The 27,453-nt window shown below is 42.4% G+C and overlaps 1 protein-coding gene across 1 annotated transcript; it reads left to right on the top strand.

The window, feature by feature from the left end:
* Positions 1–27,017, top strand: tecta (tectorin alpha). Its single transcript, XM_055046525.1, has 25 exons — positions 1–286; positions 3,430–3,494; positions 3,940–4,079; positions 4,157–4,444; positions 5,024–5,161; positions 5,236–5,401; positions 5,557–5,969; positions 6,721–7,291; positions 8,073–8,683; positions 9,275–9,845; positions 10,869–11,491; positions 15,107–15,211; positions 15,290–15,764; positions 17,134–17,333; positions 17,728–18,108; positions 19,280–19,566; positions 19,658–19,938; positions 20,724–20,834; positions 20,911–21,113; positions 21,188–21,351; positions 21,820–22,068; positions 22,937–23,099; positions 23,192–23,276; positions 24,169–24,288; positions 24,909–27,017. The coding sequence occupies exons 2-25, from the start codon at positions 3,431–3,433 to the stop codon at positions 25,010–25,012; spliced, it is 6,513 nt and encodes a 2,170-aa protein (XP_054902500.1). The 5' UTR covers positions 1–286; position 3,430; the 3' UTR covers positions 25,013–27,017.
* Positions 27,018–27,453: the final 436 nt, after the last annotated feature.

The following is a 27,453-nucleotide window of genomic DNA, read 5'->3' on the forward strand; positions in this document are numbered from 1 at the left end:
GTCTAGATTTTTTTACGCTTTGCTCCTGAAGTTTGAAGTCGTGCCAAGCTGCTGGATTGTTGTTTGGTTTTTTTGCGTGGAGAGAAGACTTTCTATCGGCTCCATCGGGACATCCAGCTGCTCCGCATTCCTCCCATCACCTCCACTGCCTCCATCCCAACCATCACTGGTTCCCAGCTGGATGGGACCGTGCTGCTGCTGCTGCTGCTGCTGCTGCTGCTGCTGCTGCTGTGGAAACCTAAAGGTTGGACCTGGGAGGTGCTCGATGTTCATCCTCTGAAAGCAGGTGAGTCTTCTCCCTCTCGTTCTGTTTTCATCTGTTTAAAATCAGTAAACAGCTTTTGTTTTCAGAGCTGGCCGTTTATTTTCATACTGATTTTTTTTACCAATTTATTTTTCTTGCTTAAAAAAACTACAAACAACAGAAAACAGTGCGTTTCATTTCAATGATCCCTTCTGCGAGTTGTGCGATGGAGCATTAAAGCCAGGCTACTAAAATGTCTAAGAATGAGAATTAACAGAATAAAGACACAATTTTAGCAGAAAAAATGTCCTCAAATTACGAGAAACATGTTGTTTTACGGCATAAAAAGCTGTTAAAGTTATTAAGTTCTGTTATGAGTAGATTCAGCCGTTGCATCGTTCTAAATTTCTGCTACTGATAATTTGATGTGATGAAAATGAAGTTAAACTTCACAAGATGATCATCATTCCTCGTTTTACATTATTGTGATTTTTGTTACTTCACCCTACTGATATTATGTCTTCATCCTGGTGACATTTATGCTTTATTAATAAAGTCATAATGTTTTGACTTTGTCATCAGACAACTACATTCTTGTGATTTTCTCACTTTATTCTGGTATTTCGACTTTATTTTTGTAATTAGACTCTCAGTCTGGGGCTGACGCTTCGTCGGAAACTTGACCTGAATTCAAAATCCAATTAAACAGAAGCTGTAAAACTTTATTGTGAAACAAGATGGCCGCCCCTCACTCTGAAATATGGAGACCCAACAATTGAGCTGGTTGAAAAAAAATTGAATCTTCAAAAACTCAAAAATCTGATTGATCAATACAATCGATTTATAGTCAAGTCCTGCTTTTGCGCTTGGAATTTCATGCTAATGTTGTTTTTATTTATTAACTGGAGAGTTCAGATTTCCAATCGAAATCCCAGGCGTCCAAATTTTCACTGAATTAGTCAAGCTGAAAGTGATTGAGGGTCACAAACTGCAGCTTTGTTTATACTTTTATTTGAAAAAAATGTGATAATAATCTTTTATTTATTTATTTTTTGGCAAAATGTTTTCACTCAAGCTTGGGAAAACGTAAACAAATCGTAATATTTTTGATAAAGCAAAGAAGTCTGATTTCTGTAAAAAATAAAAATAAAAAAGGAGCTTCAAATCTGCAAACAACAGCCTTAATTTTTATTGTTTCCCACTATTTTTTCAATGGATTTTATTCTCAGCAAGATGAATGGAAAATCGTCTTGCTCTCAAGTAAAAAACACTGGAACTATGAGATAGAACTAATGCAGGAAACAAGTCTTGCACCTTCCACTTTTAGAAAGTGTTAAATTGACTTTACTTTGTTAAAAATCTCTGTTAAATCATTTTCTTTGGCTAACTTGAGCTGGAAACCAAGGCCTCGTTTTGGCACCTGTTGTCTGGAGGAATCTGCTTATTTATGTTTCTGTTGATGTGTGATGAGCGGCCGATGACATCACAGCAGATCTCTATCAGCGGAGCGCACTAATGCTGGCACACCTGTGCACCATTTAACAATCAGTCTGCAGAGATTAATTACAGACAGATGTGATCAGAACGACATGGAGAAAATCATGTCAAACAATTGCATTTATTCAGTTTAGTATAGAACCAATTCACAACAAATGTCATTTTGAGGTGATATTAAAAAGTTGGGGGGGGTTTTGTGCCAATATTCAAGAATTACTGATATTTCAAAGGTACTGACATGTTTCAAAAGTACTTTTTTTCTTCTTGCCTAACTATCTGCGTTTCCATTACAAATATTCTGCTAATGTCAAAAAAGCACACTTTTGTAATTGTGTTGTTTCAATTCAAATAAGAAACACAATTAGAAATCACATGTGAATAAGTTTGTTCATGCAATAAGTAAAAACATGACTGTTGTCGTCTTCTGTGTTGTTTCCACCAGCGGCAACATACAGCTGTTGATCATGTGACTCGTGTGAAAAACAATGTTTCCATTGCAGTTTTGGACAATAAACCAACTTTGATACGGCCAAAAAATCCACTTTATCCCAGTAAATGTATTTTTAAAATGTCAAGTAAATGTATTTTTAAAATGTCAAATTGTGCTATTATATGCTAATGCTAATGTCAGCATTTCTAAAGATGTTCCTTGAATGATCAGGAGTTTCTTTGCATCAGTTTGACGGTTGAAGAACCTTAAGAACCGATTAAAACCATAAATATCTTTGCTGTTGAACCCATATATCTCTATATTTAATAAGTTAGCAGCAAAAAAGGATAATTGAATTGAAAATGTTGCTTATTTTGTTGACATACGGTTTGATTAAAATAAATTACACAACTCCGATTAACTAAATCCAAACTTTGAAGCGAGTCCCATCGCTAGACGAAAGGCATCAGAGATGAATGTAGCACTAAGTCAACCGTATGCTGGAGCCCTTAAAGGATCCAACCTACGAAACCGTTTCAGCAGACTTCCCAGTGAGGCAGAACGACCCGTAATGTTTGCTGTGATCTATTGGTCCATTACCGACTGTACATGCAGCACCTTTAGGAGTTTGATCACAGGAGTTTAAAGCTTCGTATATGGTGACAGCAAAATCTGCCAAGTTGACTTTGCGTCCGACTTCACCAACGGGAAGCTTGCCAAGCCTGACACTGAACAGTCCCAGCGGACCACTGTGAGGTCCTTGGCACCTGAAACCTTCTCACTTAAAGCCATTAGTGCCCCTGTGTTTACACTCTTGTTTCTCCAGCCAACACTGCATGGATGGGTCCCAAACAGAGGTAGTAATGAGGTCCTGAGCCGCTTCACAGCTCCGGGCCGAACTCCGCAGCTGCCGGGAACCCGGGCGCACAGAGGACCCCATGTCTACCAATGTTGGCTCACATGAGACCGTAGGCAAATGTGATCCTTGGACATTGTTCCGAGATGCATAATGGGGCCTTTTGAGAAAGCCTCATGGGACACCTGGGAGCCTGATCTTAAAGAAGCAACGTGGCGCTGGTTGGATGGTTCCCCCTCCTCTCTGCTTTGTTAAATGCTCCGGTTTATGAGAAGCTGTCCTATGACTCACATCTCCCCACATTTCCATTAGCTCTGAGGGAAAGGCAACACCGGTTAAGTAACATGACTTCAATATAATCTCTCTCCTCATCGCCCTCTGCTTTTTCTGTCCTTATTTTAGGATGATCAGACGTTGCTGTCCACTCACGCTGCTCCAACTCTTAAGTGTTTTTGCACAGACCAGAGGTACTGACCTGTCCCAAATATTGCAATAAAACAAAGTTTCTTATGCTGCTTAGTAACTCTACAGAAACACAAAGTCATAGTTTCTGGTGCAAGTATCTTGAAATAACAGAAAATTAACGTTATCTGCTGAGATATAGGAGTTTTTTTAAAGTCAATAATTACTCAAAATGGATAAAAAGTACTAGTTCCACTGATCAGATGGGAAAATGTTTTGTTAGAAGTTAAATAATCTGTCACAGTCAATATTATGGAAGTATTGGCTTAAAACAAGCTCCTACATCTTGCTGAAAACAAAACTAACTCAGTTATGTACTAACTGAGTTAGTTTTGTCTCATTTCAAGTGTACTAAGGCATTTGCACTAGAAACTAGACCAAGAATACTTGGTAAGACTTTACATTTTTGCAGTTAAGGTGACATAAACCTTTTATTTATCCTCTTTCCAGCTCTCACTCAGGATCTTTTGTACCCGTATGGACCGGCTCATCGGGATCTTGAAACTCCGAAGATGGATGACGGGAGTTCAGTTGAAATTCCTTTGCTCATCCCCTTCATTTTCTTCAAAATTCCCTACCGTTCCATCTACGTAAGCCCTCTATCTGGAATCCACTCCACTCCTCACGTACGACGCTCAGTTACGACAGCTTTCCGTTCTTCTTGCAGGTCAACAACAACGGCGTGATCTCCTTCAACGTTCAGGTTAGCCAGTTCACGCCTGAGGCTTTCCCTCTGAGCGACAGCAGGTCTTTCATTGCTCCGCTATGGGCAGATGTGCACAACGGCATCCGTGGAGATGTCTACTACAGAGAGACCACCGATCCCGAACTGCTGGAGAGGGCGACGCAGGATGTCCGCAGGCACTTCAAAAGCATGCCCAGCTTCACAGCCACCTGGGTCTTTATGGCAACGTGGCACCAGGTCACCTTCTATGGAGGGAGCCAGACCACGCCGGTACACGCAGCCATGATTTGGTCATTTATTGTAGCATATCAAAATTACATACAGTATATACTCAAGACAGCTGAGGCATGCATGTAGCAACTGGTTCTGCTTCTTTCTCTTAAAAGGGAGATTTTTCTCTCCAGTGGTAAACTACATAGCTGTAGTTTACCACTGTAAAAACTACAGCCATGTAGTTTACCACTCGGTAAACTACAACATGTGTGTAGTTTACAAACTACAGGCATGTATTAGTTTACCAAATGGTAAACTACATGGATTGGATTTATTGGGGTCTTATTGGTAGGTACAGCTAAGTATAATCAGCATAGTGATGGAAATTCTTTTTCATGTGGTTTGATGATTTTTCCCAGCATATGTATCATATGAAATGGTCCAAGCACAGAGCCTTGTGGTACTTCACAAGGCTCGTGATGATTTATTGTTAACATGGCCAAACTGGAATCTGTCGCACAGTTAAGATGTAAAACAGCCTGGTACTGTGATATGCACTGTTTATCCCACTGTACCATCACCTTCTGCTTTCTAAATTTTTTTTTATATCTAATATATTTCTCATTGGATTGTCAGGTGAACACTTTCCAGACTGTACTGATCTCAGATGGTGCAGCTTTCTTCAGCATGTTCAACTACGGGGAAATTACATGGAGCACAGGAACGGCCAGCGGGGGAGATCCTCTGACGGGACTCGGTGGAACGACGGCTCAGGTATTCTACGAAGGTTATCTAATTAGTCCAGATACGACGTCGACAACATGGCTGACACCTTTCCTAACTTTCAGGCAGGTTTTAATGGAGGCGATATCGGTCACTTCTTCAACCTACCGGGATCCCGGTCAAATGAAGTGGTGAACATTGAACAGACGACCAACGTAAATATTCCTGGACGCTGGTTTTTCCGTGTTGACACTGAATTGATCGATCCTGCCAACGGCTGCAGCTACAATGGTTAGTCTGAATCTCAAACATGAGCCTGTTGTTACTTTAGTCTGGACTTCACTGAGAGTTTTTTTCCACTGATCTGAAGTCAGCCAAAATCTTCGAAGACTCTTCCGGCGTGAAATCTCACATTTCCTGTGTGATTTCTGCTTCACCTTCTTCAGGACGGTATTACAGACGAGGGGAGATCTTCTGGATGTCTGACCAGTGCTCCCAGCGCTGCCGATGTCTTGACATAAATAACGAGGTTCAGTGCCTGGAGGCCCCATGTGGACAGTTTGAGAACTGCGAGCAACAGGATGGGGCCTTTTACTGCCAGCCGACCCGAACCAGCACCTGCGTGGTATTTGGAGACCCTCACTATCACACCTTCGATGGCTTCCTCTACCACTTCCAAGGCACCTGCTCCTACCTGCTGGCCCGGCCGTGCTGGGAGATGGTAGGACTGCCCTACTTCAGCGTTGAGGCCAAAAATGAGAATCGCGGCGTTACCACGGTGTCCTGGTTACGAGATGTGACAGTGGAGGTCTACGGCCATAGAGTGACGATACCTAAAGGCAGTTTGGGAAGTGTCCAGGTGAGATAAACCTGGACAAAATTAAGTTTGAAAGATTTTTTATGCCTATTTTTGTCCCAATTTTTCAGTTCCCTCAATCTTAAGGTCGGTCCAATTATTGTGATGGTCTTAAGATAATCTTTGGCCGCATTCCTGCTTGTGTGCTCTGTGTTAAGAGTGATCTAGTCCTTTGGGAACGATTATCTAACATGTTGGATTCTCTTGGCCCGATATAGCAGCATGTGTTTAACCAATCAGAAAGCGAGGTGAAGGCAAATGGAGGGGAATCCAAAACACTGAAGACCAAACCACTGCCGAGGCGCACCAAATGTCAAAACTATTTTGCAATTTAAATAAGAAATGCAATTAAAACCACATGAATAATTTTGTTCACAGGATAAGTTACTATAAAACATGCTGTGCCATCATCCTCCTTGCACCCTCTGTGGTCTTCTTTGTCTTTTTTGCCAGTAGTAAAATTGGATTGTTGATTACGACTCATGAAATGCAAAAAAGAAAGTTTTTCCATTGAAATTTGGCAAAACAAACCAATTTCAATACTGATGAAAAACCACGTAATGAAACCAATTTTGAAAAAAAACAATGTTTTTTGAAATTGGTTTGTTTTTAGAAAGCAAATTTATTTTTGTAATTCTAGTTTGCAAAACTATATGGTCAATGGAAATGCAGCGATGGTCTGTTTTGTCTGCATCAAACTGAGGCAGTCTGAGTCTTTTCTGTCCTCAGAATTGAACAGAGTTTCCTTCTTCAGGTGGACGGCTTGATGAAGGCCTTGCCGGTCCAACTGGAGCTCGGTGCCGTAAAAGTCTACCAGTCTGGAGTTGCTGTTGCTTTGGAAACAGACTTTGGACTGCTGGTGACCTACGACGGCCAGCACTACGCCTCCATCTCCTTACCAAGCTCCTACTTCAACAACACCTGTGGCCTTTGCGGAAACTACAACGACGACCCTGCAGACGATCCCGTGCTTCCGGACGGCTCTCTTGCGGAAAGCGTGGTGGAGTTGGGAGGCAGCTGGCGAGCAGAAGACACCGACTGGAGGTGCACCGATGGCTGTGCTCAGAACTGCAGCGTTTGTGACCCCGTGACAGAAGCCATGTACTTTCGCTCAGACTACTGCGGGCTTATAAACAAAACCGACGGGCCCTTTCGAGACTGCAGAGCTGTGGTGGACCCCACGGCGTTTGTATATAGCTGTGTGTATGACATGTGCAGCAACAGGGACAACATCACCACACTGTGCTATGCCATCCAGGCCTACGCTTTAGCATGTCAGGCCCTTGGAGTCACAATACGACCCTGGAGAACCCGCACATTCTGTGGTGAGATGCATTTGGTTAGGGCTGCAGTTAACAATTACTTTATAAATTAGTTATTCTATTAAATTCATAGATTATTCTGACAATTAATCAGATTTTAAAAATTGGCAATTGGCCACTTACAATAACTTAAACAAAAACAAAAACACATAGAAATGCAAATATGTAATACAGTTCTTTTTTTTTTAGATAAGCAAATTAACATTTTATTGCCCAAAATGCAATAACTGCACTCCATAAGCGAGCGCTGAGCTGCAAAGGATGCAGCTAAAAAATACTTGAGTGAAAAGCTCAGCTCCTTCTGCTTGACTTAAAAAAAATCAGCACCGCATTGATGTTGATTAACAAATTAATAATCGGATAGAAAAGGGTGTTCAACAGGAGATTTTATTACAGAATTACAGATGAACCTAAAATTGCCACTGAAAAAAGAGAATGGGCCTCCAAATAAAAAAAATGATTTAATTCTTACATATAAAATTAAGTTTGTCAAACTTACTTTGTTTCCTTTTGTCTAACTTAATAGATTTGGTTGGATAAACTTAATTTGATTCCATGTAACAAATTAACTACTTTTTTTTAAGTTGGATTCCCTGTTTATTCATTGAACATTTTTTAACCTTAAAAATGTGAAATTAATCTACTTTTTGTACAGTTAACAATTAATCGATTACTAAATGAGTTGACAACTATTTTAACAATAAATGAATCACAATTAGCCGTTTCGGTCCCACATCTGTTTTTCCTCCATTCTGCCTCATCTTACATGTTTTCTCTCATCCAGCTATGTCCTGTCCGGAGTTCAGCCATTATGAAGTGTGCACCACTGCGTGTCCGGCGTCCTGCTCGGACCTCACCGCGCCCCTGTACTGCGCTCACCCCTGCACCGAGGGCTGCCAGTGCGAACCCGGCTACGTCCTCAGCAGCAACCGCTGCGTGCAGCAGGACGACTGCGGCTGCGAACACAACGACCTTTATTACCCCCTCAACCACACGTTCTGGGCCGGCCCCGGCGGGCAGGAAGGCGACTGCTCCCTCCGCTGCACATGCGGGTTTGCCGGGGAAGTCTCCTGTTTCAATGAGTCCTGCAAGGAGGGCGAGGTGTGTGTGGCCGAGCTGGGCTTGCTGGGCTGTTACCCTCGGAGGGAGGGAGTTTGCTCGGTCAGCCAGAACTCGGTGACGTCCACCTTTGATGGCACCTTCCTGCTGTTTCCGGATGACAGCTCCTACTACTTGCTGAAGCTGTGTGGTCCGGTTCCGGCTAACGGGTCAGTGGTGGAGGTGAAGATTGGCAGGCGGCTCATGAACAAAGGTCCCACTTGGACGAGACCTGTGATAGTGACCGTAGCTAACCTGGAGGCACAGATGGGTGGAACAGATTTTGACACAGTGAAGGTCGGTCTTTTCACTTTTTATTAGTATCTTTCTGTTCAGTTTTTCTAACCTTTGTGAAACAAAACTGAAGTTGTGGTCTTTGGACCTAAAGAGGAACAACCTCGAGTCAGCACACAGCCTCAGTTATTACAGCTGGAAACTAGAGATTAGGCCCAAATCTGGGTTTGAACCTTCAGAACCACAAAACAGTTCGAAAGTGGGCCATGTATCAGCTGAAGAACATTTCCAGGATCAGAGGACAGATGTCATGTGAAGTGTCTTCAGGAGTCTGTCTAACAAATCGATGGTCCAGCTGCAGCTGATCCAGAACTCTGCTGCTGGAGTTCTGACTACAACCAGGAAGACAGAGCACCTGGTTCTGAAGTCCTTCACTCAAAATACTGTTAGTTTATTTATCACTGAACGGCTTAAAGATCTGCTGCTGTTGGATCAACCTTCAGGCCTCTCAGGTCCTCTGGTTCTGGTTCTGCTCTACGTCCCCAGAACCAGTTTTTATGAAAGTAAAGCATTGTGTTGTCAGCCTTGTTGCAGAACTGGTCTATACAAATAAACTTGATTCATTCATTCATTCATTCTGTCTTTGTGTCACAGGTGAATGGCGAACCGGTTGTTCTGCCGTTCGTCCATCCGATGGAGACCATGATGATCTACAGGGCACCGGGAAATGCAACTGTGGTGGAGTCCAGAGGTCTGCTCCGTGTCCACTACACCCGCCTGGGATTCCTGAACATCTCCCTCTCCACCATCTTCTACAACGTCACCTGTGGCTTATGCGGCGTCTTCAACAGCAACGCCACGGACGACCTGCGCCTGCCCAACGGGCGCCTGGCTGAAAATACCGAACAGTTCACAGAGGGCTGGAAATCCATTGCGGACGACCTTACATGCAACGGGGACTGCGACGACCTGTATCGCATGTGCACAGACCTGCGCCTTTACCAGAGTCCCTGGATGTGTGGAAACATCAACGACCCGGGGAACAGCTCCTTCCTGGCCTGCCACTCGGTGGTCAACCCTTCGCCGTTCTTCAGGAACTGCCTGTACAACATGTGCATTAGGGAAGGGAACCGGTCGGCCCTTTGCTCCTCTCTGCAGGCGTACGCCACGGCCTGTCAGGATGCCCAAGTGGGCCTCGCCTCCTGGAGGAGTTCGACCAACTGCCGTGAGTCGATATTGCTTTACTTGAAGGAGATCGTTCTTCATGGGGATTTCCCTCTGCTTTGTATGCTAAATGTCAGTGTTTCCATTTCTTCTTACCCACAATGTTTAGTAGGTGAGGTAAAAAAAAAAAAAAAAAAAAAATATCAAGCTTACTGTTCAAGAAAAATGGTCACCAAGATCATCCAAACTGTAAAAGTAGAAGAGTTATTTTCATCCAGATTTCCAAAATATTGTTTATTTCACTGCCCATAATTATAAGATATGAAATGTTGCTTTTTGTAGACCATGATGGAAGCTACTATCTACAACTGTTACCAGATAGTTTAGCCTGACAGTAGCTTTGCATTTTAAAGGGTCTAAATGGGGCTCACCAATAAATCGGCCCAGATTTCCATCATTTTGTGATATTAATAATCGGCTGATACTTGCATCTGAAACCGATCTTATCCACAGATCTTATCTGCTTTCGTAAAGGTCTGAAAATCAGCCACTGTCCTCTTCCACGCTGCCAGGTCTTAACATGGATTTTAAAAAAGTACCAGTGCTGGTGAAGCCCGTACTCTTAGTCAGTGTAAACAAGCCCCTATATCTTGCTGACATGTTACTTGTGAGTTAGTTTTGTCTTATTTCAAGATTACCAAGATATTTGGACTGGAAACTAGTCAGAAATACTTGGTAAGAGTTTGTGTTTTTGCAGTGTCTTCTAAATTTTCAAATTTTCCAGGAAAAACAAGGAAATTTCTTAATTATTTTGTTCTACAACAAAAGATTTCTTAGAGTGAAAAGTCAAAAATGAGCAAAAAATTAAATAAATTTTCGATTTTTGAAACTAAACATTTGTAAAACTTTTGTTTTTTTTTTCCATAATTTTTTAGTAGAGTTTTTGGCGGTTTTGGAAGTATTTAAGTATTTTTTTCTTTCTGCAATGGCTCATTCTAAATTTTTCTGCTCCAGCTGATTAAAAAGACAGGCTTTGCTTTTAAAACCCAGTTCTCTCTCTTTTTCTGCCTCTATCCTGCCTCAGCTCTTCCTTGTCCAGAGAACAGCCATTTTGAAGAATGCACCACCGCTTGCCCTTTGACCTGCACCAACCTGGACGAGCCAGAGGAGCCGTGCCCTCTGCCGTGCCAGGAAGGCTGCCAATGTGAAGAAGGCTTTGCGATGCGGGACGGCCTGTGCGTGGCCCGGAGCGACTGCGGCTGTATGTACCACGGCCACCAGGTGGCCACCAACCAGACCTTCTGGACTGACTGGGAATGCCAGGAGCGCTGCTACTGCAACGGCTCCGACAACAGCGCGTACTGTCAGCTCGCCCCCTGCCAGCCCGAGGAGTACTGCCAGGAGAACGACGGCCTGTACTTCTGCCAGCCACGCACCGAGGCCCTCTGTGTGGCCGCGGGTTACGGCCATTTTCAGGCGTTCACCGGCGTGCCGTTTGAGCTTCAGAGCTCCTGTACTCTCAAGATGGCCACCACCATTTGTAGGCGCAGAGAGCCGGCGGGGACAAGTGGAGTTTTCCCTCTGTTTAAACTGGCGGTTCGCAATGAGGAGCGAGACACCGGGCAGGCCATCTGGGTGAGGGGCTTCGTGCTGGAGGTCTACGAATACGAGGTGGAGGTCTCCCGAAGCTACAAAAACACTGTAACTGTAAGTATATAGACAGTACAGTGTAACCTTTGACCTTTTTCATGTTGTTGCAAGAGGAACGGTGGTGTAATTGGGGGCTGGAAATAAAACAACAATATAAATCTTGATAGATACTTGATAAATATCAATACATTATATATATATATACAATAATTTCACTAAATTCAAATTTAGAATCGCACAGCATTCTGGGAGATTTAAAGCCTCAAGCCCAGGGGAGCCCAAACTTTTAGAGACCGAGATCTACCTCATGACACGAAGACATAACAAATGTAAATTAAACTCTGTTGATTTATTTTGTATGAAAATATACATCAGTTATATCAAAAACGATAAAGTGATAGAAAACCTGATGATGTTTCTTCCTCAGTGAGATTCTGACACTGGGAGCAGGTTACTGGTTTCTCAGTCAGAAGCTGGTTGCAAACCTGAGGCCAGTCAGTTCTGGTAGGTCTGAACTTTGGTTTGATGACGTCAATATGAGAAGCCATTTGTTTGTTAAAATTTAATCAAATACATTTGCCCTATTTGATGTTTATGACACGTTTACTGCAAACGAACGAGGTAATTAGTCCAAGTTTGTCGTTTATTGAACGTTCAGAAACTGCAGCGGCTGTGATGAACCACAGCAAAGGTAAACAAAGATAAAATAACCTGAACAGGTGATCAACTCAGAACCGCTCGCACCTTTTTACTCTCCCTCTCTCTTTATCGTTAAGCACACGATTGCCGTGGCAACCGCATGCATCCCGCAAGCCGAGGAAAGTTTGAAAACATTCAGTCCGTTACGATATCAGGTTTCCAGACTTATTTACTTCTTCATTATTCATGGACCTCTCATGGACACAGCGGTGGTCTTTGAGTCGCCACACCCTGTTGAAACAATAATTACTGATTATGCATTTTAACACGTTTTGGTGATTAAAAAAAAAAAAAAAACTCTTCTTCTTTAATGAAGCTAAACATTTTTGGATCTTGGTGAATGTTTTTGATAAGCCTATCAGAAGAGGAAGTGAAATTATATATACAATACAGCAGCATCCTGAAGGCCTTCAGTTTGTCACCTGCTGCCAACATCGACTGGAAACCTTCCCACAGTCGACCGCTGGACATATTGAGCACCACTGCTCCAGCCATGCAACCTCCTAAAGCTAGCGAAGAAAAGCAGGTAGCATAATTCACTCACTCTTCGGTTACCGAGCAACAACTGATTGAGCAACAGTCTCAAAGAGCTCCTTCCCTCCACCCCGGTTACCTAGCAACATCCTGCAGAGTAACCGGCGCACCATCCGTTTCTGACTGTATGAAAATAAACAGCGGCATGAAGTGAAAAGTGAATAAAACAGGAAAGGTCAGACCACCAGTTTGGAAGTATTTCAGCTATTTCAAACAAAAAACTGTAAATATCTTGATTTGTCTTTCAGCCGTATCGTCCAGCCTTGCAGGTAATCCTCCATAGTGGGCTAATCAATAGTTTTTTCTTTCTTGCTGAAGGGTTTTCTTTAGGTATTTTGCATATTTTTCATTCTTTTACCGAGAACAATGACCAGAGAAAACTGATGTGTTTGGACCAAGCTGCACAGTCTCACTAATAGGTCAAATAAGGTCACTAATGGGGCTCTAATGGGGCAGTTAGATGCTCAGAACTGAAGTAGCTTTTTGGATCAGAGGTGAAACGTTGCAAGAAACAGGAGAAGTACAATTCTCTTCTATACTTAAGCACTTTGGCATGATTCCAAACACCGACCCAAACTGGTTTTAAATGGACAAAGGTTCTGAAATGGCCTTGCCAGAGTCCTGAACTCAACTCTGAGAGGGATTTTTGGATTACGCTCAAACACCTGGGCTTATATTCATAAGGAATACTGAGACTAAGAGTAGATACTAGCAATGGGATTTTAGGAAAGATATTCTTTTCATAAGCTTTTAAGACGAAAATAATTCATAAACATCTCAGGCCTTAAGAAGACCTTTTAATGTGACAAACTGATAGAGGAGCAGTGAGGAGGACTTTCAGTTTATCTAAATGTGTCTTAAGGAGAAAAGACAGACAGAAAGGAAAAGGATTCTCCATAAAACAGATAGAGCTCTGCCATCAGCAGGCATGGCTGTGTGTCAGTGAATCCAATTTGGTATAAATTCATTATCACGACTCACTTTCTTAATCCAGCCGAGATTTTATGATCAGTTCATTTCTATCAGCTGATTACTGGGGTCTTTATGTTTTTAAATCTCGTTCTGTTTTGTGTATCGACCAATTAAGGTCAAAACTACACCAATGGATTTATTTCAGTAAAAGATACGAGGCCATATTTTATTTAAGACTGTCATTTGAATGAAGGTTACCAGTTGGTGGCAGCAATGCTCCACTAAATTGTTTGCCAACCACAAGAAAACAAGAAGTAGAAAAGGAAACTAGAAGACAATGTCACACCGAGCAACGGGGTTAATGACACCAATTCTGTGTGGAACAATGCCTGAAGCTTGAAGTGATTTGAACTTGTTTGATTTAGGACAAAGTCAACAATGATTTCAATGAACTTGTGCACCTATTCAGAAAATGCATCAATACACAGCTCTTATCTGACGTCACACTTCTGGGAACTTCGTAGCTGACGGCCATCTTGGTAGGTTTCTGTAACTAACTGTAATGACAGTTGCTTTGGAGTTGCAAGCTTGGAACTAACTCTCATCTCATTCATTACTAATTTATAAATAATAAAAGTACATTTCAACCACTATTCAGTTACAATTTTCGAGTACTTTGGTTTTGTTGGACTTGAAGCAGTGGTTCATCATCACTTTGAGCTGTGCGTGCCCACCAAGATGGCGGTTCGGTGGCATGGATTCCTTCTGATTCAGACTTGTGGGAACTATGTAAAACAGATCAGGATGAACTGATGCAGAAACTTCACCACAAATGAAGAGAATTTCAGTTACTCTAAATCTCTACTGCACTGCAAGTTTTCAGCTGACAACTTCTAGGAATGAACTTCTTTGAAATTCAGTTTTTTTCCTGTGAAACGATGTTGTCTTTAGTACTTTATGGAGATCCAATTAATAAAATCTGATAGGCCTCTGCTTCAGCAATCTTTGTAGAGATCTCATTTGAAATGTTTTCTTTGCTGAGTTCATCTGAGAACGCCTGTCAAACACCAGATCATTAACGTTGACATGTTTTAACAGATTTTTCTGCTCTCTGAAGGTCGCAGTTGTTGCGTTTGAGAGGACGTGTTATTTCTAATCAAGCCGATAGAATAACCAGGCAGTGAGGGTGAATTCCTCTTTGATTGGCTTAAGGAGGATCTAATTTCAATAGGCATCTTTTATCAGGCTGGATTGGGCTCAGACGAAACCCTGTCCCTGAGCGACACTTGGACCGGGTTCACAAACCAACCAAAAGATCTGAGGACGCACCTCCACACATTGAGCCGCTGTTCACACATACACCTGTCTTCCCAGCGTCTCTGTTGCTTATTGCAGCTTCTTGTAGAAGTTGGTCCATTCATCACCTGGGGTTCCCCACATACCTGTAAAAACATGCAAGTCAGCGGGATTAGAAACTCTAACTTGATGCTGGAAATGACTCGACTCAGTTGCTCTGTCGTCTCTCAGGTCAACAAGGAGCGCCTTTACCTGCCCCTGAAGCTGGGCCCGGGGAAGGTCAACATCACTTCCTTGGGGATGCTGCTCGTTCTGGAGACGGATTTCGGCCTGAAGGTGTCGTATGACTGGAACACGCTCCTCCTTTTGACTTTACCGAGAGACCTCTACAACGCCTCCTGCGGCCTCTGTCAGGGCATGCCCTTCTCCCCGCCCACGCTGAGCTCCACGGACTGGGCCATGACCTGGGCGGAGAGGGACACCTTCTGCCAGGTGGGCTGCGGCGACTCCTGTCCACGCTGCGGGCTCGGGGAGAAGAGCATGCTCAACAGCGCCCCCCTCATGGTGGCCGACTCCAGCATGAGTAGCGATAACGAGGACGAGCCGAACGGAGTCGCCACCGGCATACGCTTTCACGTCGGGGACGGACTCTACGTGTTCGTGGAGCCGGAGGCCGTCAGGCTGTGTGGGCTGATTGTGGACCGGGGAGGCGTGTTTGCACGCTGTCACAGCAAGGTGGCGCCTGCATTCTTTTATCAGAGCTGCCTGCAGGACACCTGTTTGGATCAAGGAGCTCAGGATACGATCTGTAACTGGCTGCAGATCTACGCCAGCACCTGCCAGACCCAGGGTGTGCCTCTAACCGGCTGGAGGAGTGACACGCCGTGTGGTGAGTGATGTCATCTACGTTTTAACCCAAACACCGATGTAGAAAAAAAAGTAATCACCCCCTAAACACAATGAGGGGGTTTCTCAGAACTGGTGAAGAGCCTTTAAAGGTGACCTATTATGCTTCCTTGAACAGGTTCGGATTGGTCGATGGGCTACAAAACTTGTTAATTGCATGTTTTTACACAAAATCATTCTTAGAAAATGAGATTTCAGTGCTCAGTTCTGCCCAGTGAGCAACAGAGCTCTGAGGGCCTCTGTTGCTTCAAATCCAAATTATCTGCTGCTAGTCCCCAAGTCAATAAAAATGAGTCAATGACTTGCACATGAAAATGGCTACAAACAGATGCGCAGCAATACAATCTTACATCTTTGAAAAGCAGAAGTGGAGCCTTCTGCATAACCAACAAGAATGCAGCAAGTGGTTTCAGGATGGTGAATCAACAACAAAACATTTTACTTTTTCAGCAGTCATTGCACAGGTTGCTAGGTAATGGTGCAGTGCCTGTTAATTTGTTACTTTACATTCTGGATGTCTCATTTTCCAGGCACCAAGAAACAACCGACTGGATTTTTTTTTAAACACTTGGACTGTTTTTATAAGCAGTTGAGGCCCAGAAGGAAGAACAAAAATGTGCAAAATGTGAATTTTGCGTAATACGTCCCCTTTAATGACCTATGAATAAATAATTACGCCCTGATCAGCTGACATAAAGATCTGGTTATGAGTCTTTAACATCACCTTTGGGGAATTTGTCCCACTCTTCTTTGCTGAGTTGTTGCAATTATGTGACTTTGGAAAGTTTCAAAGCATGAACAGCCTGTCTGGATTTCAATGCCGACTTTAACTAGACCACCCTAGAACCTCAATGTATGAGTTTTGGAACCATTGAGTAGTGGACCTGCTGGTTTGTTTTGGATTATTGTTGAACCCTGTCATGTAAGGTGAAGTAGCAAAGGATTCCCAGATCATCACGCTACCACCACCATGTTTGACTACAGGTATGAAGTTCTGGTTCTGAACGATGTGTTTGGTTTAAGCCCGAAACGTGACATTTTCCCAGGAGTTTCTGGGGCCATCAAGGTGCTTTTTTGGTAAATGTGATGGATCTTTGTCTTCTTCTGGGTCAGACATGGTTCTGGTCTTGAAACTCTCCTATGGAGGCCATTTTCTCCCTTTCTCATTGTTGGATCATGACTTTAACTGAGTCAAAAAGTTAAATCATTGTTTTCTGATGATATTTTCTTCTGTAACATTGGGATCTACTTTATGAACCACAGTGATGATCTAAAAAACAGTCACAAAGATAATCATATTTACGAGCTTCTGTTCCCAGTTCGTAGCGTAACCTGCTGGTTTCTGCTCCCAGTCCAGAGTTGTCCTCCGAACAGCCATTACTCCAGCTGCGTGTCGGTGTGCCCGCCCCAGTGCGCCCCCGCCCGCGGCCAGCGGGACTGCAGCCAGGACTGCGTGGAGGGCTGCCAGTGTGACCTGGGCTACGTGCTCAACGGCAAGAGCTGCATCCTGTCCCAAAACTGCGGCTGCTACACCGACGGAAAATACTACGAGGTCAGTGGAAACGCTTGAAACGGGCCTGGATTTCCAGGTCCGCCCAATGTCAGCAGGTGTTGGCGCTTTTTAAGCTTTTCTTTGGACTTTGGCTGCTTTTCCTCTGATTTTCACACTTTGTACTGGAACATGATGTCACGTTCTTCAGTTTTACATTTTAAATTCAACCACTTCAATTTCTTTTTTTTTGCCTTATTTTAAAGGCGTAAGAATACTCCAAAAATTTGAGATTTGAAAAAAAAAAAAAACTGTAGGCCTATATATTTTTGAGTTAATGATTAATCGATTGTTGAATTAGTTGACAGTTAATTCAATGATTAGCTCTTGTCCACGGAATAAAGAAACATTTTTTTTTTCCCATGATGGGTTTTCGTCTGAAATGTTTCGCCTTCAGCCCAAACAGCTGTTCTGGAACAACGACTGCACCAAGCGCTGCCAGTGCATCGGCCGGAACCTGATCCAGTGCGACCCGCGGCGCTGCAAGGCGGAGGAGGAGTGCACCCTGCGGTTCGGGGTCCGGGGCTGCTTCGCGCGGCGCTCCCAGCACTGCGTGGCGTCGGGCGGCGGCGTCTTCAGGACCTTCGACGGGGCGTCGCTGCGTCTCCCGGCCTCCTGCTCCTTCGTCCTGTCCACAAACTGCCGCAAGCTGCCCGACCTCTCCTTCCAGCTCATCGCTAACTTCGACAAGTGGAGCACGCCCAACCTCACCACCATCTCTCACGTCTACCTCTACATTAACGAGGAGAACATACTGATCTCTGGCAGCACCGTCAAGGTAAAACGCAAACCGGTCTCCTGTCTGCAAACTCAACGTCCAAGAGAAAGACAGGCTTTTACATCCCTAAATAACTGTGAGCTTGTTTCAGTTTTGATTGGATTTAAAGTTCATCCCTGTAAGAACCTCCTGCTATAACACATTTATGCTTCATTTTTTTTCTGCTAATGAATTTGTTTTCTGCTCAAATTGTGCAGGATGAATGTGAACAACAGTGAACATAGGAATTTCTTCTCAAAGTTTTATTTTTTACATCATAAAAACATGAAGTTTCTAAAGTAAAGTAGGTAAACTTTAGTTTAAAGTTTTACGCTTTAAACTTTAGTGATGCCTGGACTTCACTGTCATTCCATTTTGAGGTTCTTTGAAACTTTAAAAGCCAATATTGGAGGATGTTTCCAATGGATAACTGAATACGACCCGTTCAGAAAGGTCCAAAAGTCTGTAGTCGGCTCTCATTTTATGACATTTACAACAGATTTAAATTTAGTCTTTTAAAGTGGAATGAAAGAGTAAATTTGTAACAGAATAGAGCTGTTAGTTTTCAGAAAGACGCCAAAGCAGTTTTGCGTCACTTTTAGGCTTTTTCTGTTGATTTCTGTTGGTTCTGTTCTGTGAAGCCTTTAACAGCCGACCAAACAAGCTGATCCAGAGCTAATCTCCATTTCCATCTGTCCAACCGACCAGCTCCCTCTTTGTAAACGGCCTGCTGGGGTTCTGGCTTCCTCCATTCGTCTCTCACAGAGGTGATGCTGAGCTTCTTCTAGCCTCTAATCCTGGCGTTTGTTAATCCTACTGAGCCTTTAGTTAGTGATTTGGTTTATATTTATGCGGCATGTAACTCAGATTGACAAAAAAACAGTTGATTTGATGTGATGGAGGTTAGAAATCCAGCCGCAAGCAGAGCTGGATTCTGCTGTTTGGACTGAACCGCACCGGTCCGGCTGTACCTGGAATCTCTGAGTCTGAATGACACGCCCTTTCGTTAGCATCTTTAGCCAGAGTTATTAAGGGTCATTGTGAAAGGTCTAAAGAGCTGCACACCCCTGGTCCAGAGGGCCTCATAAAAAGCTATGGCGGACCATATTTGGCCCCCTGACCTTCAGTTTGACACTGTTGAACTCTGGCGACGTTCTTGTGCCTCTGACTGAAAACTGAAACGTCCCTCCAGGTGAACGGGACGCCCGTGTCCGTCCCGTTCCTGACCGGCCTGATGACGCGCCTGTCCACGTCTGAGGGCTTCATCGTCATCGACACGCCGCAGGACATTCAGGTTCGCTACAATCGCTTCAACACCCTCAGCATCACCATGGGCCAGCGGCTCCAGAACAAGGTGTGCGGCCTGTGTGGAAACTTCAACGGAGACCCCAACGACGACTACATCACCTCCAGGGGCAAACCGGCCGTCAGCGCGCTGGAGCTGGCCCAGAGCTGGAAGACCAACGGCATGCAGAACAGGTAGAGATGGACACCTTTCATAGATTGTCCCAACAGTCTGTGAAGCTTTGTGAAAACTGCAATAACCCGGCCGACTGTTTTTGTGCCCCAGCTGTGACGAGACCCAGTACGTGGCTTTAGCCCAGTCCTGTGACAACACGGCCGTCCTGGCGCTGCAGGGCGAAGACGCCTGTCAGAAGCTGACCCAGCTGAAGGGCTTCTTCCAGCCGTGCCACGGCCTGCTGGACCCGCAGCCCTTTTACCAGTCCTGCTACCTGGACGGCTGCTACAACCACCGCAAGGCGCAGGTCTGCGGCTCCCTGGCCGCCTACGCCGAGGCCTGCCGCTCCCTAGGAACCCTGACAACCAAGTGGATCACCCAGGAGAACTGCTGTAAGAGCGCCGTCAGACAGCTGGTCCTGTCCGCTAGGGGGCGCCATTAGTAAAAGTTATACAGTCAAGAATTATTAATGGGAATAATTTGGGTTACTTAGCCTGTCATAAGAAATAAAATGCAGGTCAATTTTTTCAAAGTTTTATTTTCACCATGTCATTCATCCATTTGAAAAAGTTCATTTCAAACTATATCATTAGCTCCAAGATTAATACTTGGTTAGCGAGCCCAATATTTATCTCCAGGGTAGCAATTTAGTTTAATATATGTAGTTTGATGTTAAATATTTAGCTCTAAACTAAATATTTAGTTTGACGCTAGCTCTTTAGCTCTATAGTAACTGAAGGTTTAGCTCAATCACTTTGGTTAAGAAGTTAAACATTTAGATGCAATCCAAATGTTTTCTTAGCCAGCTAAATATTTAGCTCCAATTAGTATTAAACTAAATATTTATTTATTAATTTCATTTTATATTTAGTTAAACTAAATATCTCAATATTTAGTTTGGAGCTAAATATTTAAGTCGAATTTTTAGTTCATGCACTAAGCATTTAGCTTGTTTATTACATATTTAGTTTGAAACTGATGTTTAACTTGGTAAAAATGAAGCCAAAGATCCCAATTTATTGCTGTTAATTCTTGGCTCTGTTGTAGTTTTTCTGTTTTTGTATTAAAAAAATGTTTTAAAAAGCGATAAATCTGAGCAGTGTGAATACATTAAGGTTGATTTCTGACCTGTCTGTGTGAGTGCGACAGCTAACATTGTGTGCTCACCTGTCTTTAGCAGAATGGATCTACGACCCGTGTGCCGGAGAAATCTGCACAAACTTCACCTGCGAGTTGGAGAATGGAGGCGACCTGTGCGGCTGCCCGGAGCTGCCCACCAACCCTGCAGGTGAAGCTCCCGCCGCATCACGGCGTCCCCCCCCCGTAGCGAACGCGCCTGTGCTTCATCTGAACGTGTCCGGCAGGCGGGGATGACATCATCCAAGCGGAGGTGAACTGCAAGCACGCCCTGATGGAGGTCTCCATCTCCAAGTGCAAGCTCTTCCAGCTGGGCTTCGAGCGCGAAGACGTGAGGATCAACGACGAGCGCTGCGCCGGCATCGAGGGCGAGGATTTCATCTCCTTCCACATCAACAACACCAAAGGCCACTGCGGCTCCATCGTCCAGGTGCGCTGCGGGCGTCAAACATCGTCTCGTTTTCTGGGCTGAAAGTGTTCAGTTTTTTATTTTGTCCTCTGCAGTCCAACGGCACACACATCATGTACAAGAACACCGTCTGGATCGAGAGCGTCAACAACACCGGCAACGTCATCACCAGGGACAAAACCATCAACGTGGAGTTTTCCTGCGCCTACGAGCTGGACCTGAAGATCTCCCTGGAGACGGTCCTGAAGCCCATGCTCAGGTCTCCCTCACACGCAGCCCAGAAATAAAAGCTAAACAAATCCATCAAATAGTCCAGCTTTTACTACAGCTTCATGACATCAGGCTGAGAAACCAAACATTCACTGAGTGGAGGAGAAAAGTCCCACATTTCTGCAAAACAACCATTTATGCAATAATTTAAACTGATTTTAAACGTTTAAACTGTTTTACGGATGGAGAAAGAGTAAAAAAATTAAGAAATATATTAAAGTGCTAAAAGCTAAATTTAACCTCCGCGTTAAAAAATGGAAATTTGAAGCAAATAAAACCTGAGGGGTTATAGAAATGATCCAATAAATTAATATTTGACTATTTTCAGTTATTAGAAGGAACCAGCAGTTTTTGCATGACGCAGCAAAATTAGCAGGAGTTGCTTCTGAAATGATTATCACTATTATTAGCATTATTTGGGGACAGAAATGTCTGACGCTTTCTGCTCTCCCTGCAGCGTGATCAACCTCACCCTGCCGACCCAGGAGGGAAACTTCATCACCAAGATGGCGCTGTACAAGAACTCGTCGTACCGCCACCCGTACCGGGAGGGCGAGGTGGTGCTGAGCACGCGGGACATCCTGTTCGTGGGCGTGTTCGTGGAGGGGGCGGACGTCAACCAGCTCATCCTCATCGTGAACATGTGCTGGGCCACGCCGTCGCGCTACAGCAGTGACAGACTGCGTTACATCATCATAGAGAGAGGGTAGGCCTCGCCGGGCTCAACAGGCTCACTTAGTCAGCAGAAAGCAAAACCCAGCCTGACAGGTTTGATTTCTCTTATTTCATCGTTTCTTGGGACAAGAAAATAATTCCGCCCACTTCTGATGACGCCCTGGGCAGCTGCCTGTTTTTAAAGTGACATTGTTCAGTTCTGTTACATAAAATCAAGATGAAAACCCATTTAAATATGTATTTATATTGCAGTTATTGCTGCCATATTTTGTTGTTTTAACAGCTGGAACCAGAAGTTTCATATATTATGTAAAAAGACACACATGTATGATTTTTTTCCACACTGTTTGACCTGAAATCAGAATAAACTTTTCTGTTTTAGGTTATTTACGATTTACGATTGTCTCCCTATTTGCTACATAACAAACAAGTAATTTTTTAAGCTGATTTTTATGACTTTGTGTTAAAATTAGACAAAGATAAACAAAGTAAATACCTAAAAATTTTATTTTTTAAAGGAGAAAAGTAATCACACCCCAAACCTCAGAAACTTTGGTAACGAAAACCATGAAATGTTTCTGGTTGGGAGCATTTAGCATCACCATGGATGACCTTTGATCCTTTCTGCTTTTGGATGAATTGGTTTACTTTATTTTTCCAACAGGAACTGTCTGGTTAAGGTCATTACACAGCATGGTTATACCATTTCAGACTTTAACTAGGCCACCCAAAGTTGTCATTTGCTGTTTCGGAGCCATTCGGAAGCATAAAAGACGTCAAACTATGAACTAATATAGAAAGACAAACTATTTCCAAAAGCTTAGACTAAATCATTTCACTGCTTATTTTGCCTATAAAAGTGTTGGTCGATAGAGGCTGAAGCGTTTTTCCTCCTCCAGGTGTCCAAACACGAAGGACAACACCATCGGGATGGCGGAGAACGGCGTGTCCTTGACCTGTCGCTTCCACGTCACCGTCTTCAAGTTCATCGGCGACTACGACGAGGTGCACCTGCACTGCGACGTGTCGCTGTGCGACTCGGACACCAACGCCTGCAAAGTGGTGAGAAACTCGAGGAGAGATGCTCGGCGCCAGTCGGAGCGTTCTCCCAACCACTTTCCGTTTCAGTAAAGCTGTGTGTCGTCTTGGTCCAGAACTGTCCACACAAGAGGAGGATGTACTCAGAGGACAGCGAGCACAAGGAGCACATTCTGTCAGTGGGACCCATCAGGAGGAGAGGTCAGGAAACCGTATTTCACCGAAATGAACTCTGACATGAATCCCAACGTCCTCTGGGTCTGGAGGACGATGGGTCCAAATTCAGCTGCTGGCAGCAGCGACCAGACTGAATGATCCCCTCTGTGAGAGCAGCCCGAACTTTTATATTACAAAATTCAAATTAATACAACAAAATGAAACTTTTTAATGAAAAAGTTTAAAAGGAAAAAAAATCAGTCTAACCTTTCATTTTAAAAAACAGCTAAGCTTTTACTGTTTCTTTAATGGTTTAAACTAAGACCTGCTAGACTTTTTTTTCTTTTATTAAAAAAATGTTTTGTTTTTTTTTTTATTTAAAACACAATTTCAAAAAAAGATTTATTTTCCTTTTTCATGAACGTTTATTTTTAAGATAAAAATAAAAAAATTTCAACAACTGAACTTTTACATAAAATTGCATTAGAAAATTTTAAAGAAATTTTGAAAACACTGAATTTTTAAGGTGCATTCAGGTACAACTTGTGCACTGGAGCATCTACAGATCAAAACAACTCTGAAGTGATGTAAACCTCTTTTATTCTGATGCATCAGAGCAACTAAATAACAACCTGCACCAGTTTCAGCTGGTTTTATTATTGAATTAATCCAGGCATTAACTGAAACCTGATCATCCTTAATTATTGACAATAGTCAAACCAAATCAGTCAGCTCTCTTTTTCAAGTTATAAAACAAAATAAAATTAATTTAAGAAATGTTGAACAAAAAAAGAATAATCAATAAACTGGAAGAAAAACTTCACAAAATAAACCAATAAATGTTGAATAAAAGTAAAACTTGACAGTTTTTGTTTAAAAGTAGCTTTTGTTTTTGCTTGGGTTTTATTTGAATGACATCACTTCCTGTTTCCTCCAGAGTCCGACTGGTGTGAGGAAGACAACGGTGGCTGTGAGCAGATCTGCACCAGTAAGGGAACTGGGCCCATATGCAGCTGTGTGACTGGGATGCTGCAGCCAGATGGGAAAAGCTGCCGCAGTAAGAAAGACACAAAATGTCAGAAATCACCTTCAATCTGCAAACATCTCGTCACCGAGTCTGATCTGAAATGTCCTAGTTAAAGATTGGAAATGAATTCTTTTAATTCTCCAACAAGCTTCCACATTTATTAGAATATTAATCTGGTTAAACTGCCGCTGCAGCCTCAGTGTTCTGTGTTTTTGCCTCCTTCATTGCACCTTAAACTGTTTTGCAGTGGGGTTCTATGAAGTAGTTGTCAGTAGTCAGTAACTTACCTGTAAATTCCCACTCTTAAAATATTGAGCTGCTTGTCCAACGAAAACAAAAATATTTTTAAAAAGCTTCTGCTTTCAATGAATCGCTCACAGATATTTTTGGACAGGCTGTTGTAATCGACACCTGCAGGTTGTAGCATTCCCACGGTAACAGGTTGGAAAAATAAGGCCTTCCTGTGGGAAAACATTTCAACAATGCAAATAATCTGCCCTGCAAACATTAATGCATACAGTTATTACACAATATAACATGAAAAAAAGCAAACAAACATTTAAACCTTTTTAAGTGTTTTTTGTATATCTGTTGCCTCAAAATAACAGATTTGCATGTCTTACGGTTTTGTTCTGGTTTTGGTTCTGCAGCTCGGAGCTCGTCCTGTAAGGTCACCCCTACTCTGTCTCTGCTGAGCACCGGCACTGTAATCTCCATCATCCTCTCCCACTTTAACTCCTTCATCGTCTCCTAACAGCCACAGCAAGTAAACGCCAAACAGAAAAGACTTGAAGATGAGACAGGAATTTGACTTTCTGAGTGCAGATGTGAAAATAGCCCTTTGTAGAACCCTGTAAAGCTTCTGTTCTTTAGACTCATCAGGATTTCTAATTTAAAGTGTGTAGAGGTTGTTGTGTTTTTATGTTTTTTTTTAAGTTTCTGATTGTTTTCCTTTTCTATGGAAGTATTGTGTTAATAATAATCACCACCAGATGGCGCCAAAGAAGCAAACATCTTCAAATCCAAACTGGAAAGTTTGAGGTGGATTAAATGTGAAAGTCAGAGAGATCGTGATTAAATTATTAAAAACTAAATTTCTCGGTGAAATAAAACATGATTGGATGGTTTGACAGCCAGAACTGTAAGAATAAAATCTGAAACTGGACTTTTTAAGCGTTACCTCTGGCATAACAGCCGCATCTAAAATAAACATCCATTGAATTGAGTCACAGAATGACATTTTTGTTGCAATCTGTTTGTCATCTACTCATAGTCTTTGAGGATTTTCTTTCAGCATCTCCAAGCTGACGTTCTGTTGAACTGGGAAATGTTGACTTGCCTGTCAGAAAAATCAACTGGAGCACGCTCCCAGATTTCTTACTGGGAAACTCGGAGCTACTCCGACTACCCCCAGCTACAACTTGTAAGGCTAATGCTTCAGTATGGCCGCTCCTCGCATCAACAGGAGTAAAATGAGGTGGAAACCTTTTCATTTTCACACGTGTTTTGTGTGTCTTTAGTTTAGAGTAGCTGGCAGCAGTTAGTTAAACTAGCTCAACTAAACAACCTGAACTGATTTAGTTTAGCTATTTAAGGTAGCTACAGTTAGCCAAATTAGCATAGTTTAGCTAAACTTCTTAAGCTAACTATGACTAGATTATCTAAGCTAAACTAGCTTAGCTAGTTCCATCATCGTTATAAACTAAAATTGCTTAGTTTAGCTAAGCTAGAAACTACAATGGCTCTAATACACCAACGTACATTTCTGCTCTCAGTCCAGAAAAATTTGGAGCCGCTAACACCTGACCTTTACAAAAACAAACTTGTGTTGTGAAACAAGTTCAACTAAAATAGATTATCGAAGCTAATTTAGCTTAGCTATATGTAAACTACTTCAGTTTAGTTCACTCTAAACTGAACTAAACAAAAAATTTTGTTTGTAATGGAAAGTAAAGGTTAAAATTCTGCACGTAGAGGAATTGCAAACAATGTGTATGGGGGCCGCCATGTTGAAATTCCGACTTTTTAACTGGAAAGCTGTTAACTCTGGTTTGATGTCAAACCCAGCTCCAAGACTTCAGGGTTACAGGAACACAGCATAATTCCTAACAGGAAGTTGTGGTTATTTTGAAGCATTCTGATTAGCTGACAGGTTTATCTTTTGCTACACTGCCCCCTATGGGTTTGGCATATTTACAACAAAACTCAGTGGTGGATTAAAAAAGATGTTTAGTACAACAACCTCTGTAATCTCTGCTGATCTTTTTCTGAACCTGGCTAATTCTCCAAACAAAAGCCTTTAGATGACAGACAGGCTCTTTGTGTTAATGTTCCATTTCTTTGTGGAATATTTTAACCACAAACCAGCTGTAGCTTAAAAGCAAAAAGGCCAGAACGTCAAATCCAGACAATCAGATTCATCCCAAACAGCAACACGTCTCAGAAAAGCTTTATGAATTATGAGGTCCTCAAGTTTGACCTAAATTTTTAATTAGGTCAAAATTAAACCCATCTGTCTGGTCAATTTTTTCTTTTATAACAAAGTCGTCGATTGAATGAATCACAGCTTTCTGCCATTTTCCAACAAGGACGTTTATGAGAAAAGAGTTAAAGACGTTTCTGAGCTTGAGAAGAAAAGTACTAGAAAAGTACCAAAAACTGTAGACTAACCTCAGAAATTTTCTAGAAAGAAAAAAGTACATTTCTGAGTTTCTAAAGTGAAACAATTCAGAAGTTTTGACATTCATTTCAGAATTTAAAAAAAATAAATTTGCAAAAAAACAAGAACATTTTAAGATTGATCTCATACATTTTCTTTAAAAAAGAGATTTTTGAGTTTCAAAAGTCAAAACTGTTTTGTTTCAAAAGATTTTGTAAAAATACCCTGACATAGTTACCCAGTTTTTTAAAAAAGTCAATAATTCTTACGAAATAGCTACTCCACAAAATAACATGAAAAACACAGTTTCTTTTTTTTATTTTAGAATTAAAAAAACAACACACAAAGCCATTTAAAAAAGAGGAAGAATTTTTCTTCTGTTTGAAAATAATAAAGCAAATCAGATAGTTTCTAACTTTTTATAGCGTAAAATAGATCTAAAACAATATTACAGATACTTTTAGTTTATGCAATCACAGGAAATGGAAGCGAAAAGGAGAAATGGCAAAAATAACAGCAAGTATAAAACTCTGCAA

The sequence above is a fragment of the Poeciliopsis prolifica genome, unplaced genomic scaffold, assembly GCF_027474105.1.
Source record: "Poeciliopsis prolifica strain line A6 unplaced genomic scaffold, Auburn_PproV2 SCAFFOLD024, whole genome shotgun sequence".
In the NCBI taxonomy this organism is placed as follows: domain Eukaryota; kingdom Metazoa; phylum Chordata; class Actinopteri; order Cyprinodontiformes; family Poeciliidae; genus Poeciliopsis; species Poeciliopsis prolifica.

Bases quoted from the DNA above. Each gene is read 5' to 3' on its own strand.
- tecta (XM_055046525.1), top strand. From the start codon at position 3,431: ATGATCAGACGTTGCTGTCCACTCACGCTGCTCCAACTCTTAAGTGTT. The intron at 8,684-9,274 runs GTCGGTCTTTTC...TTTGTGTCACAG, and splicing joins CAGATTTTGACACAGTGAAG to GTGAATGGCGAACCGGTTGT. The intron at 15,765-17,133 runs GTGAGTGATGTC...TTCTGCTCCCAG, and splicing joins GAGGAGTGACACGCCGTGTG to TCCAGAGTTGTCCTCCGAAC.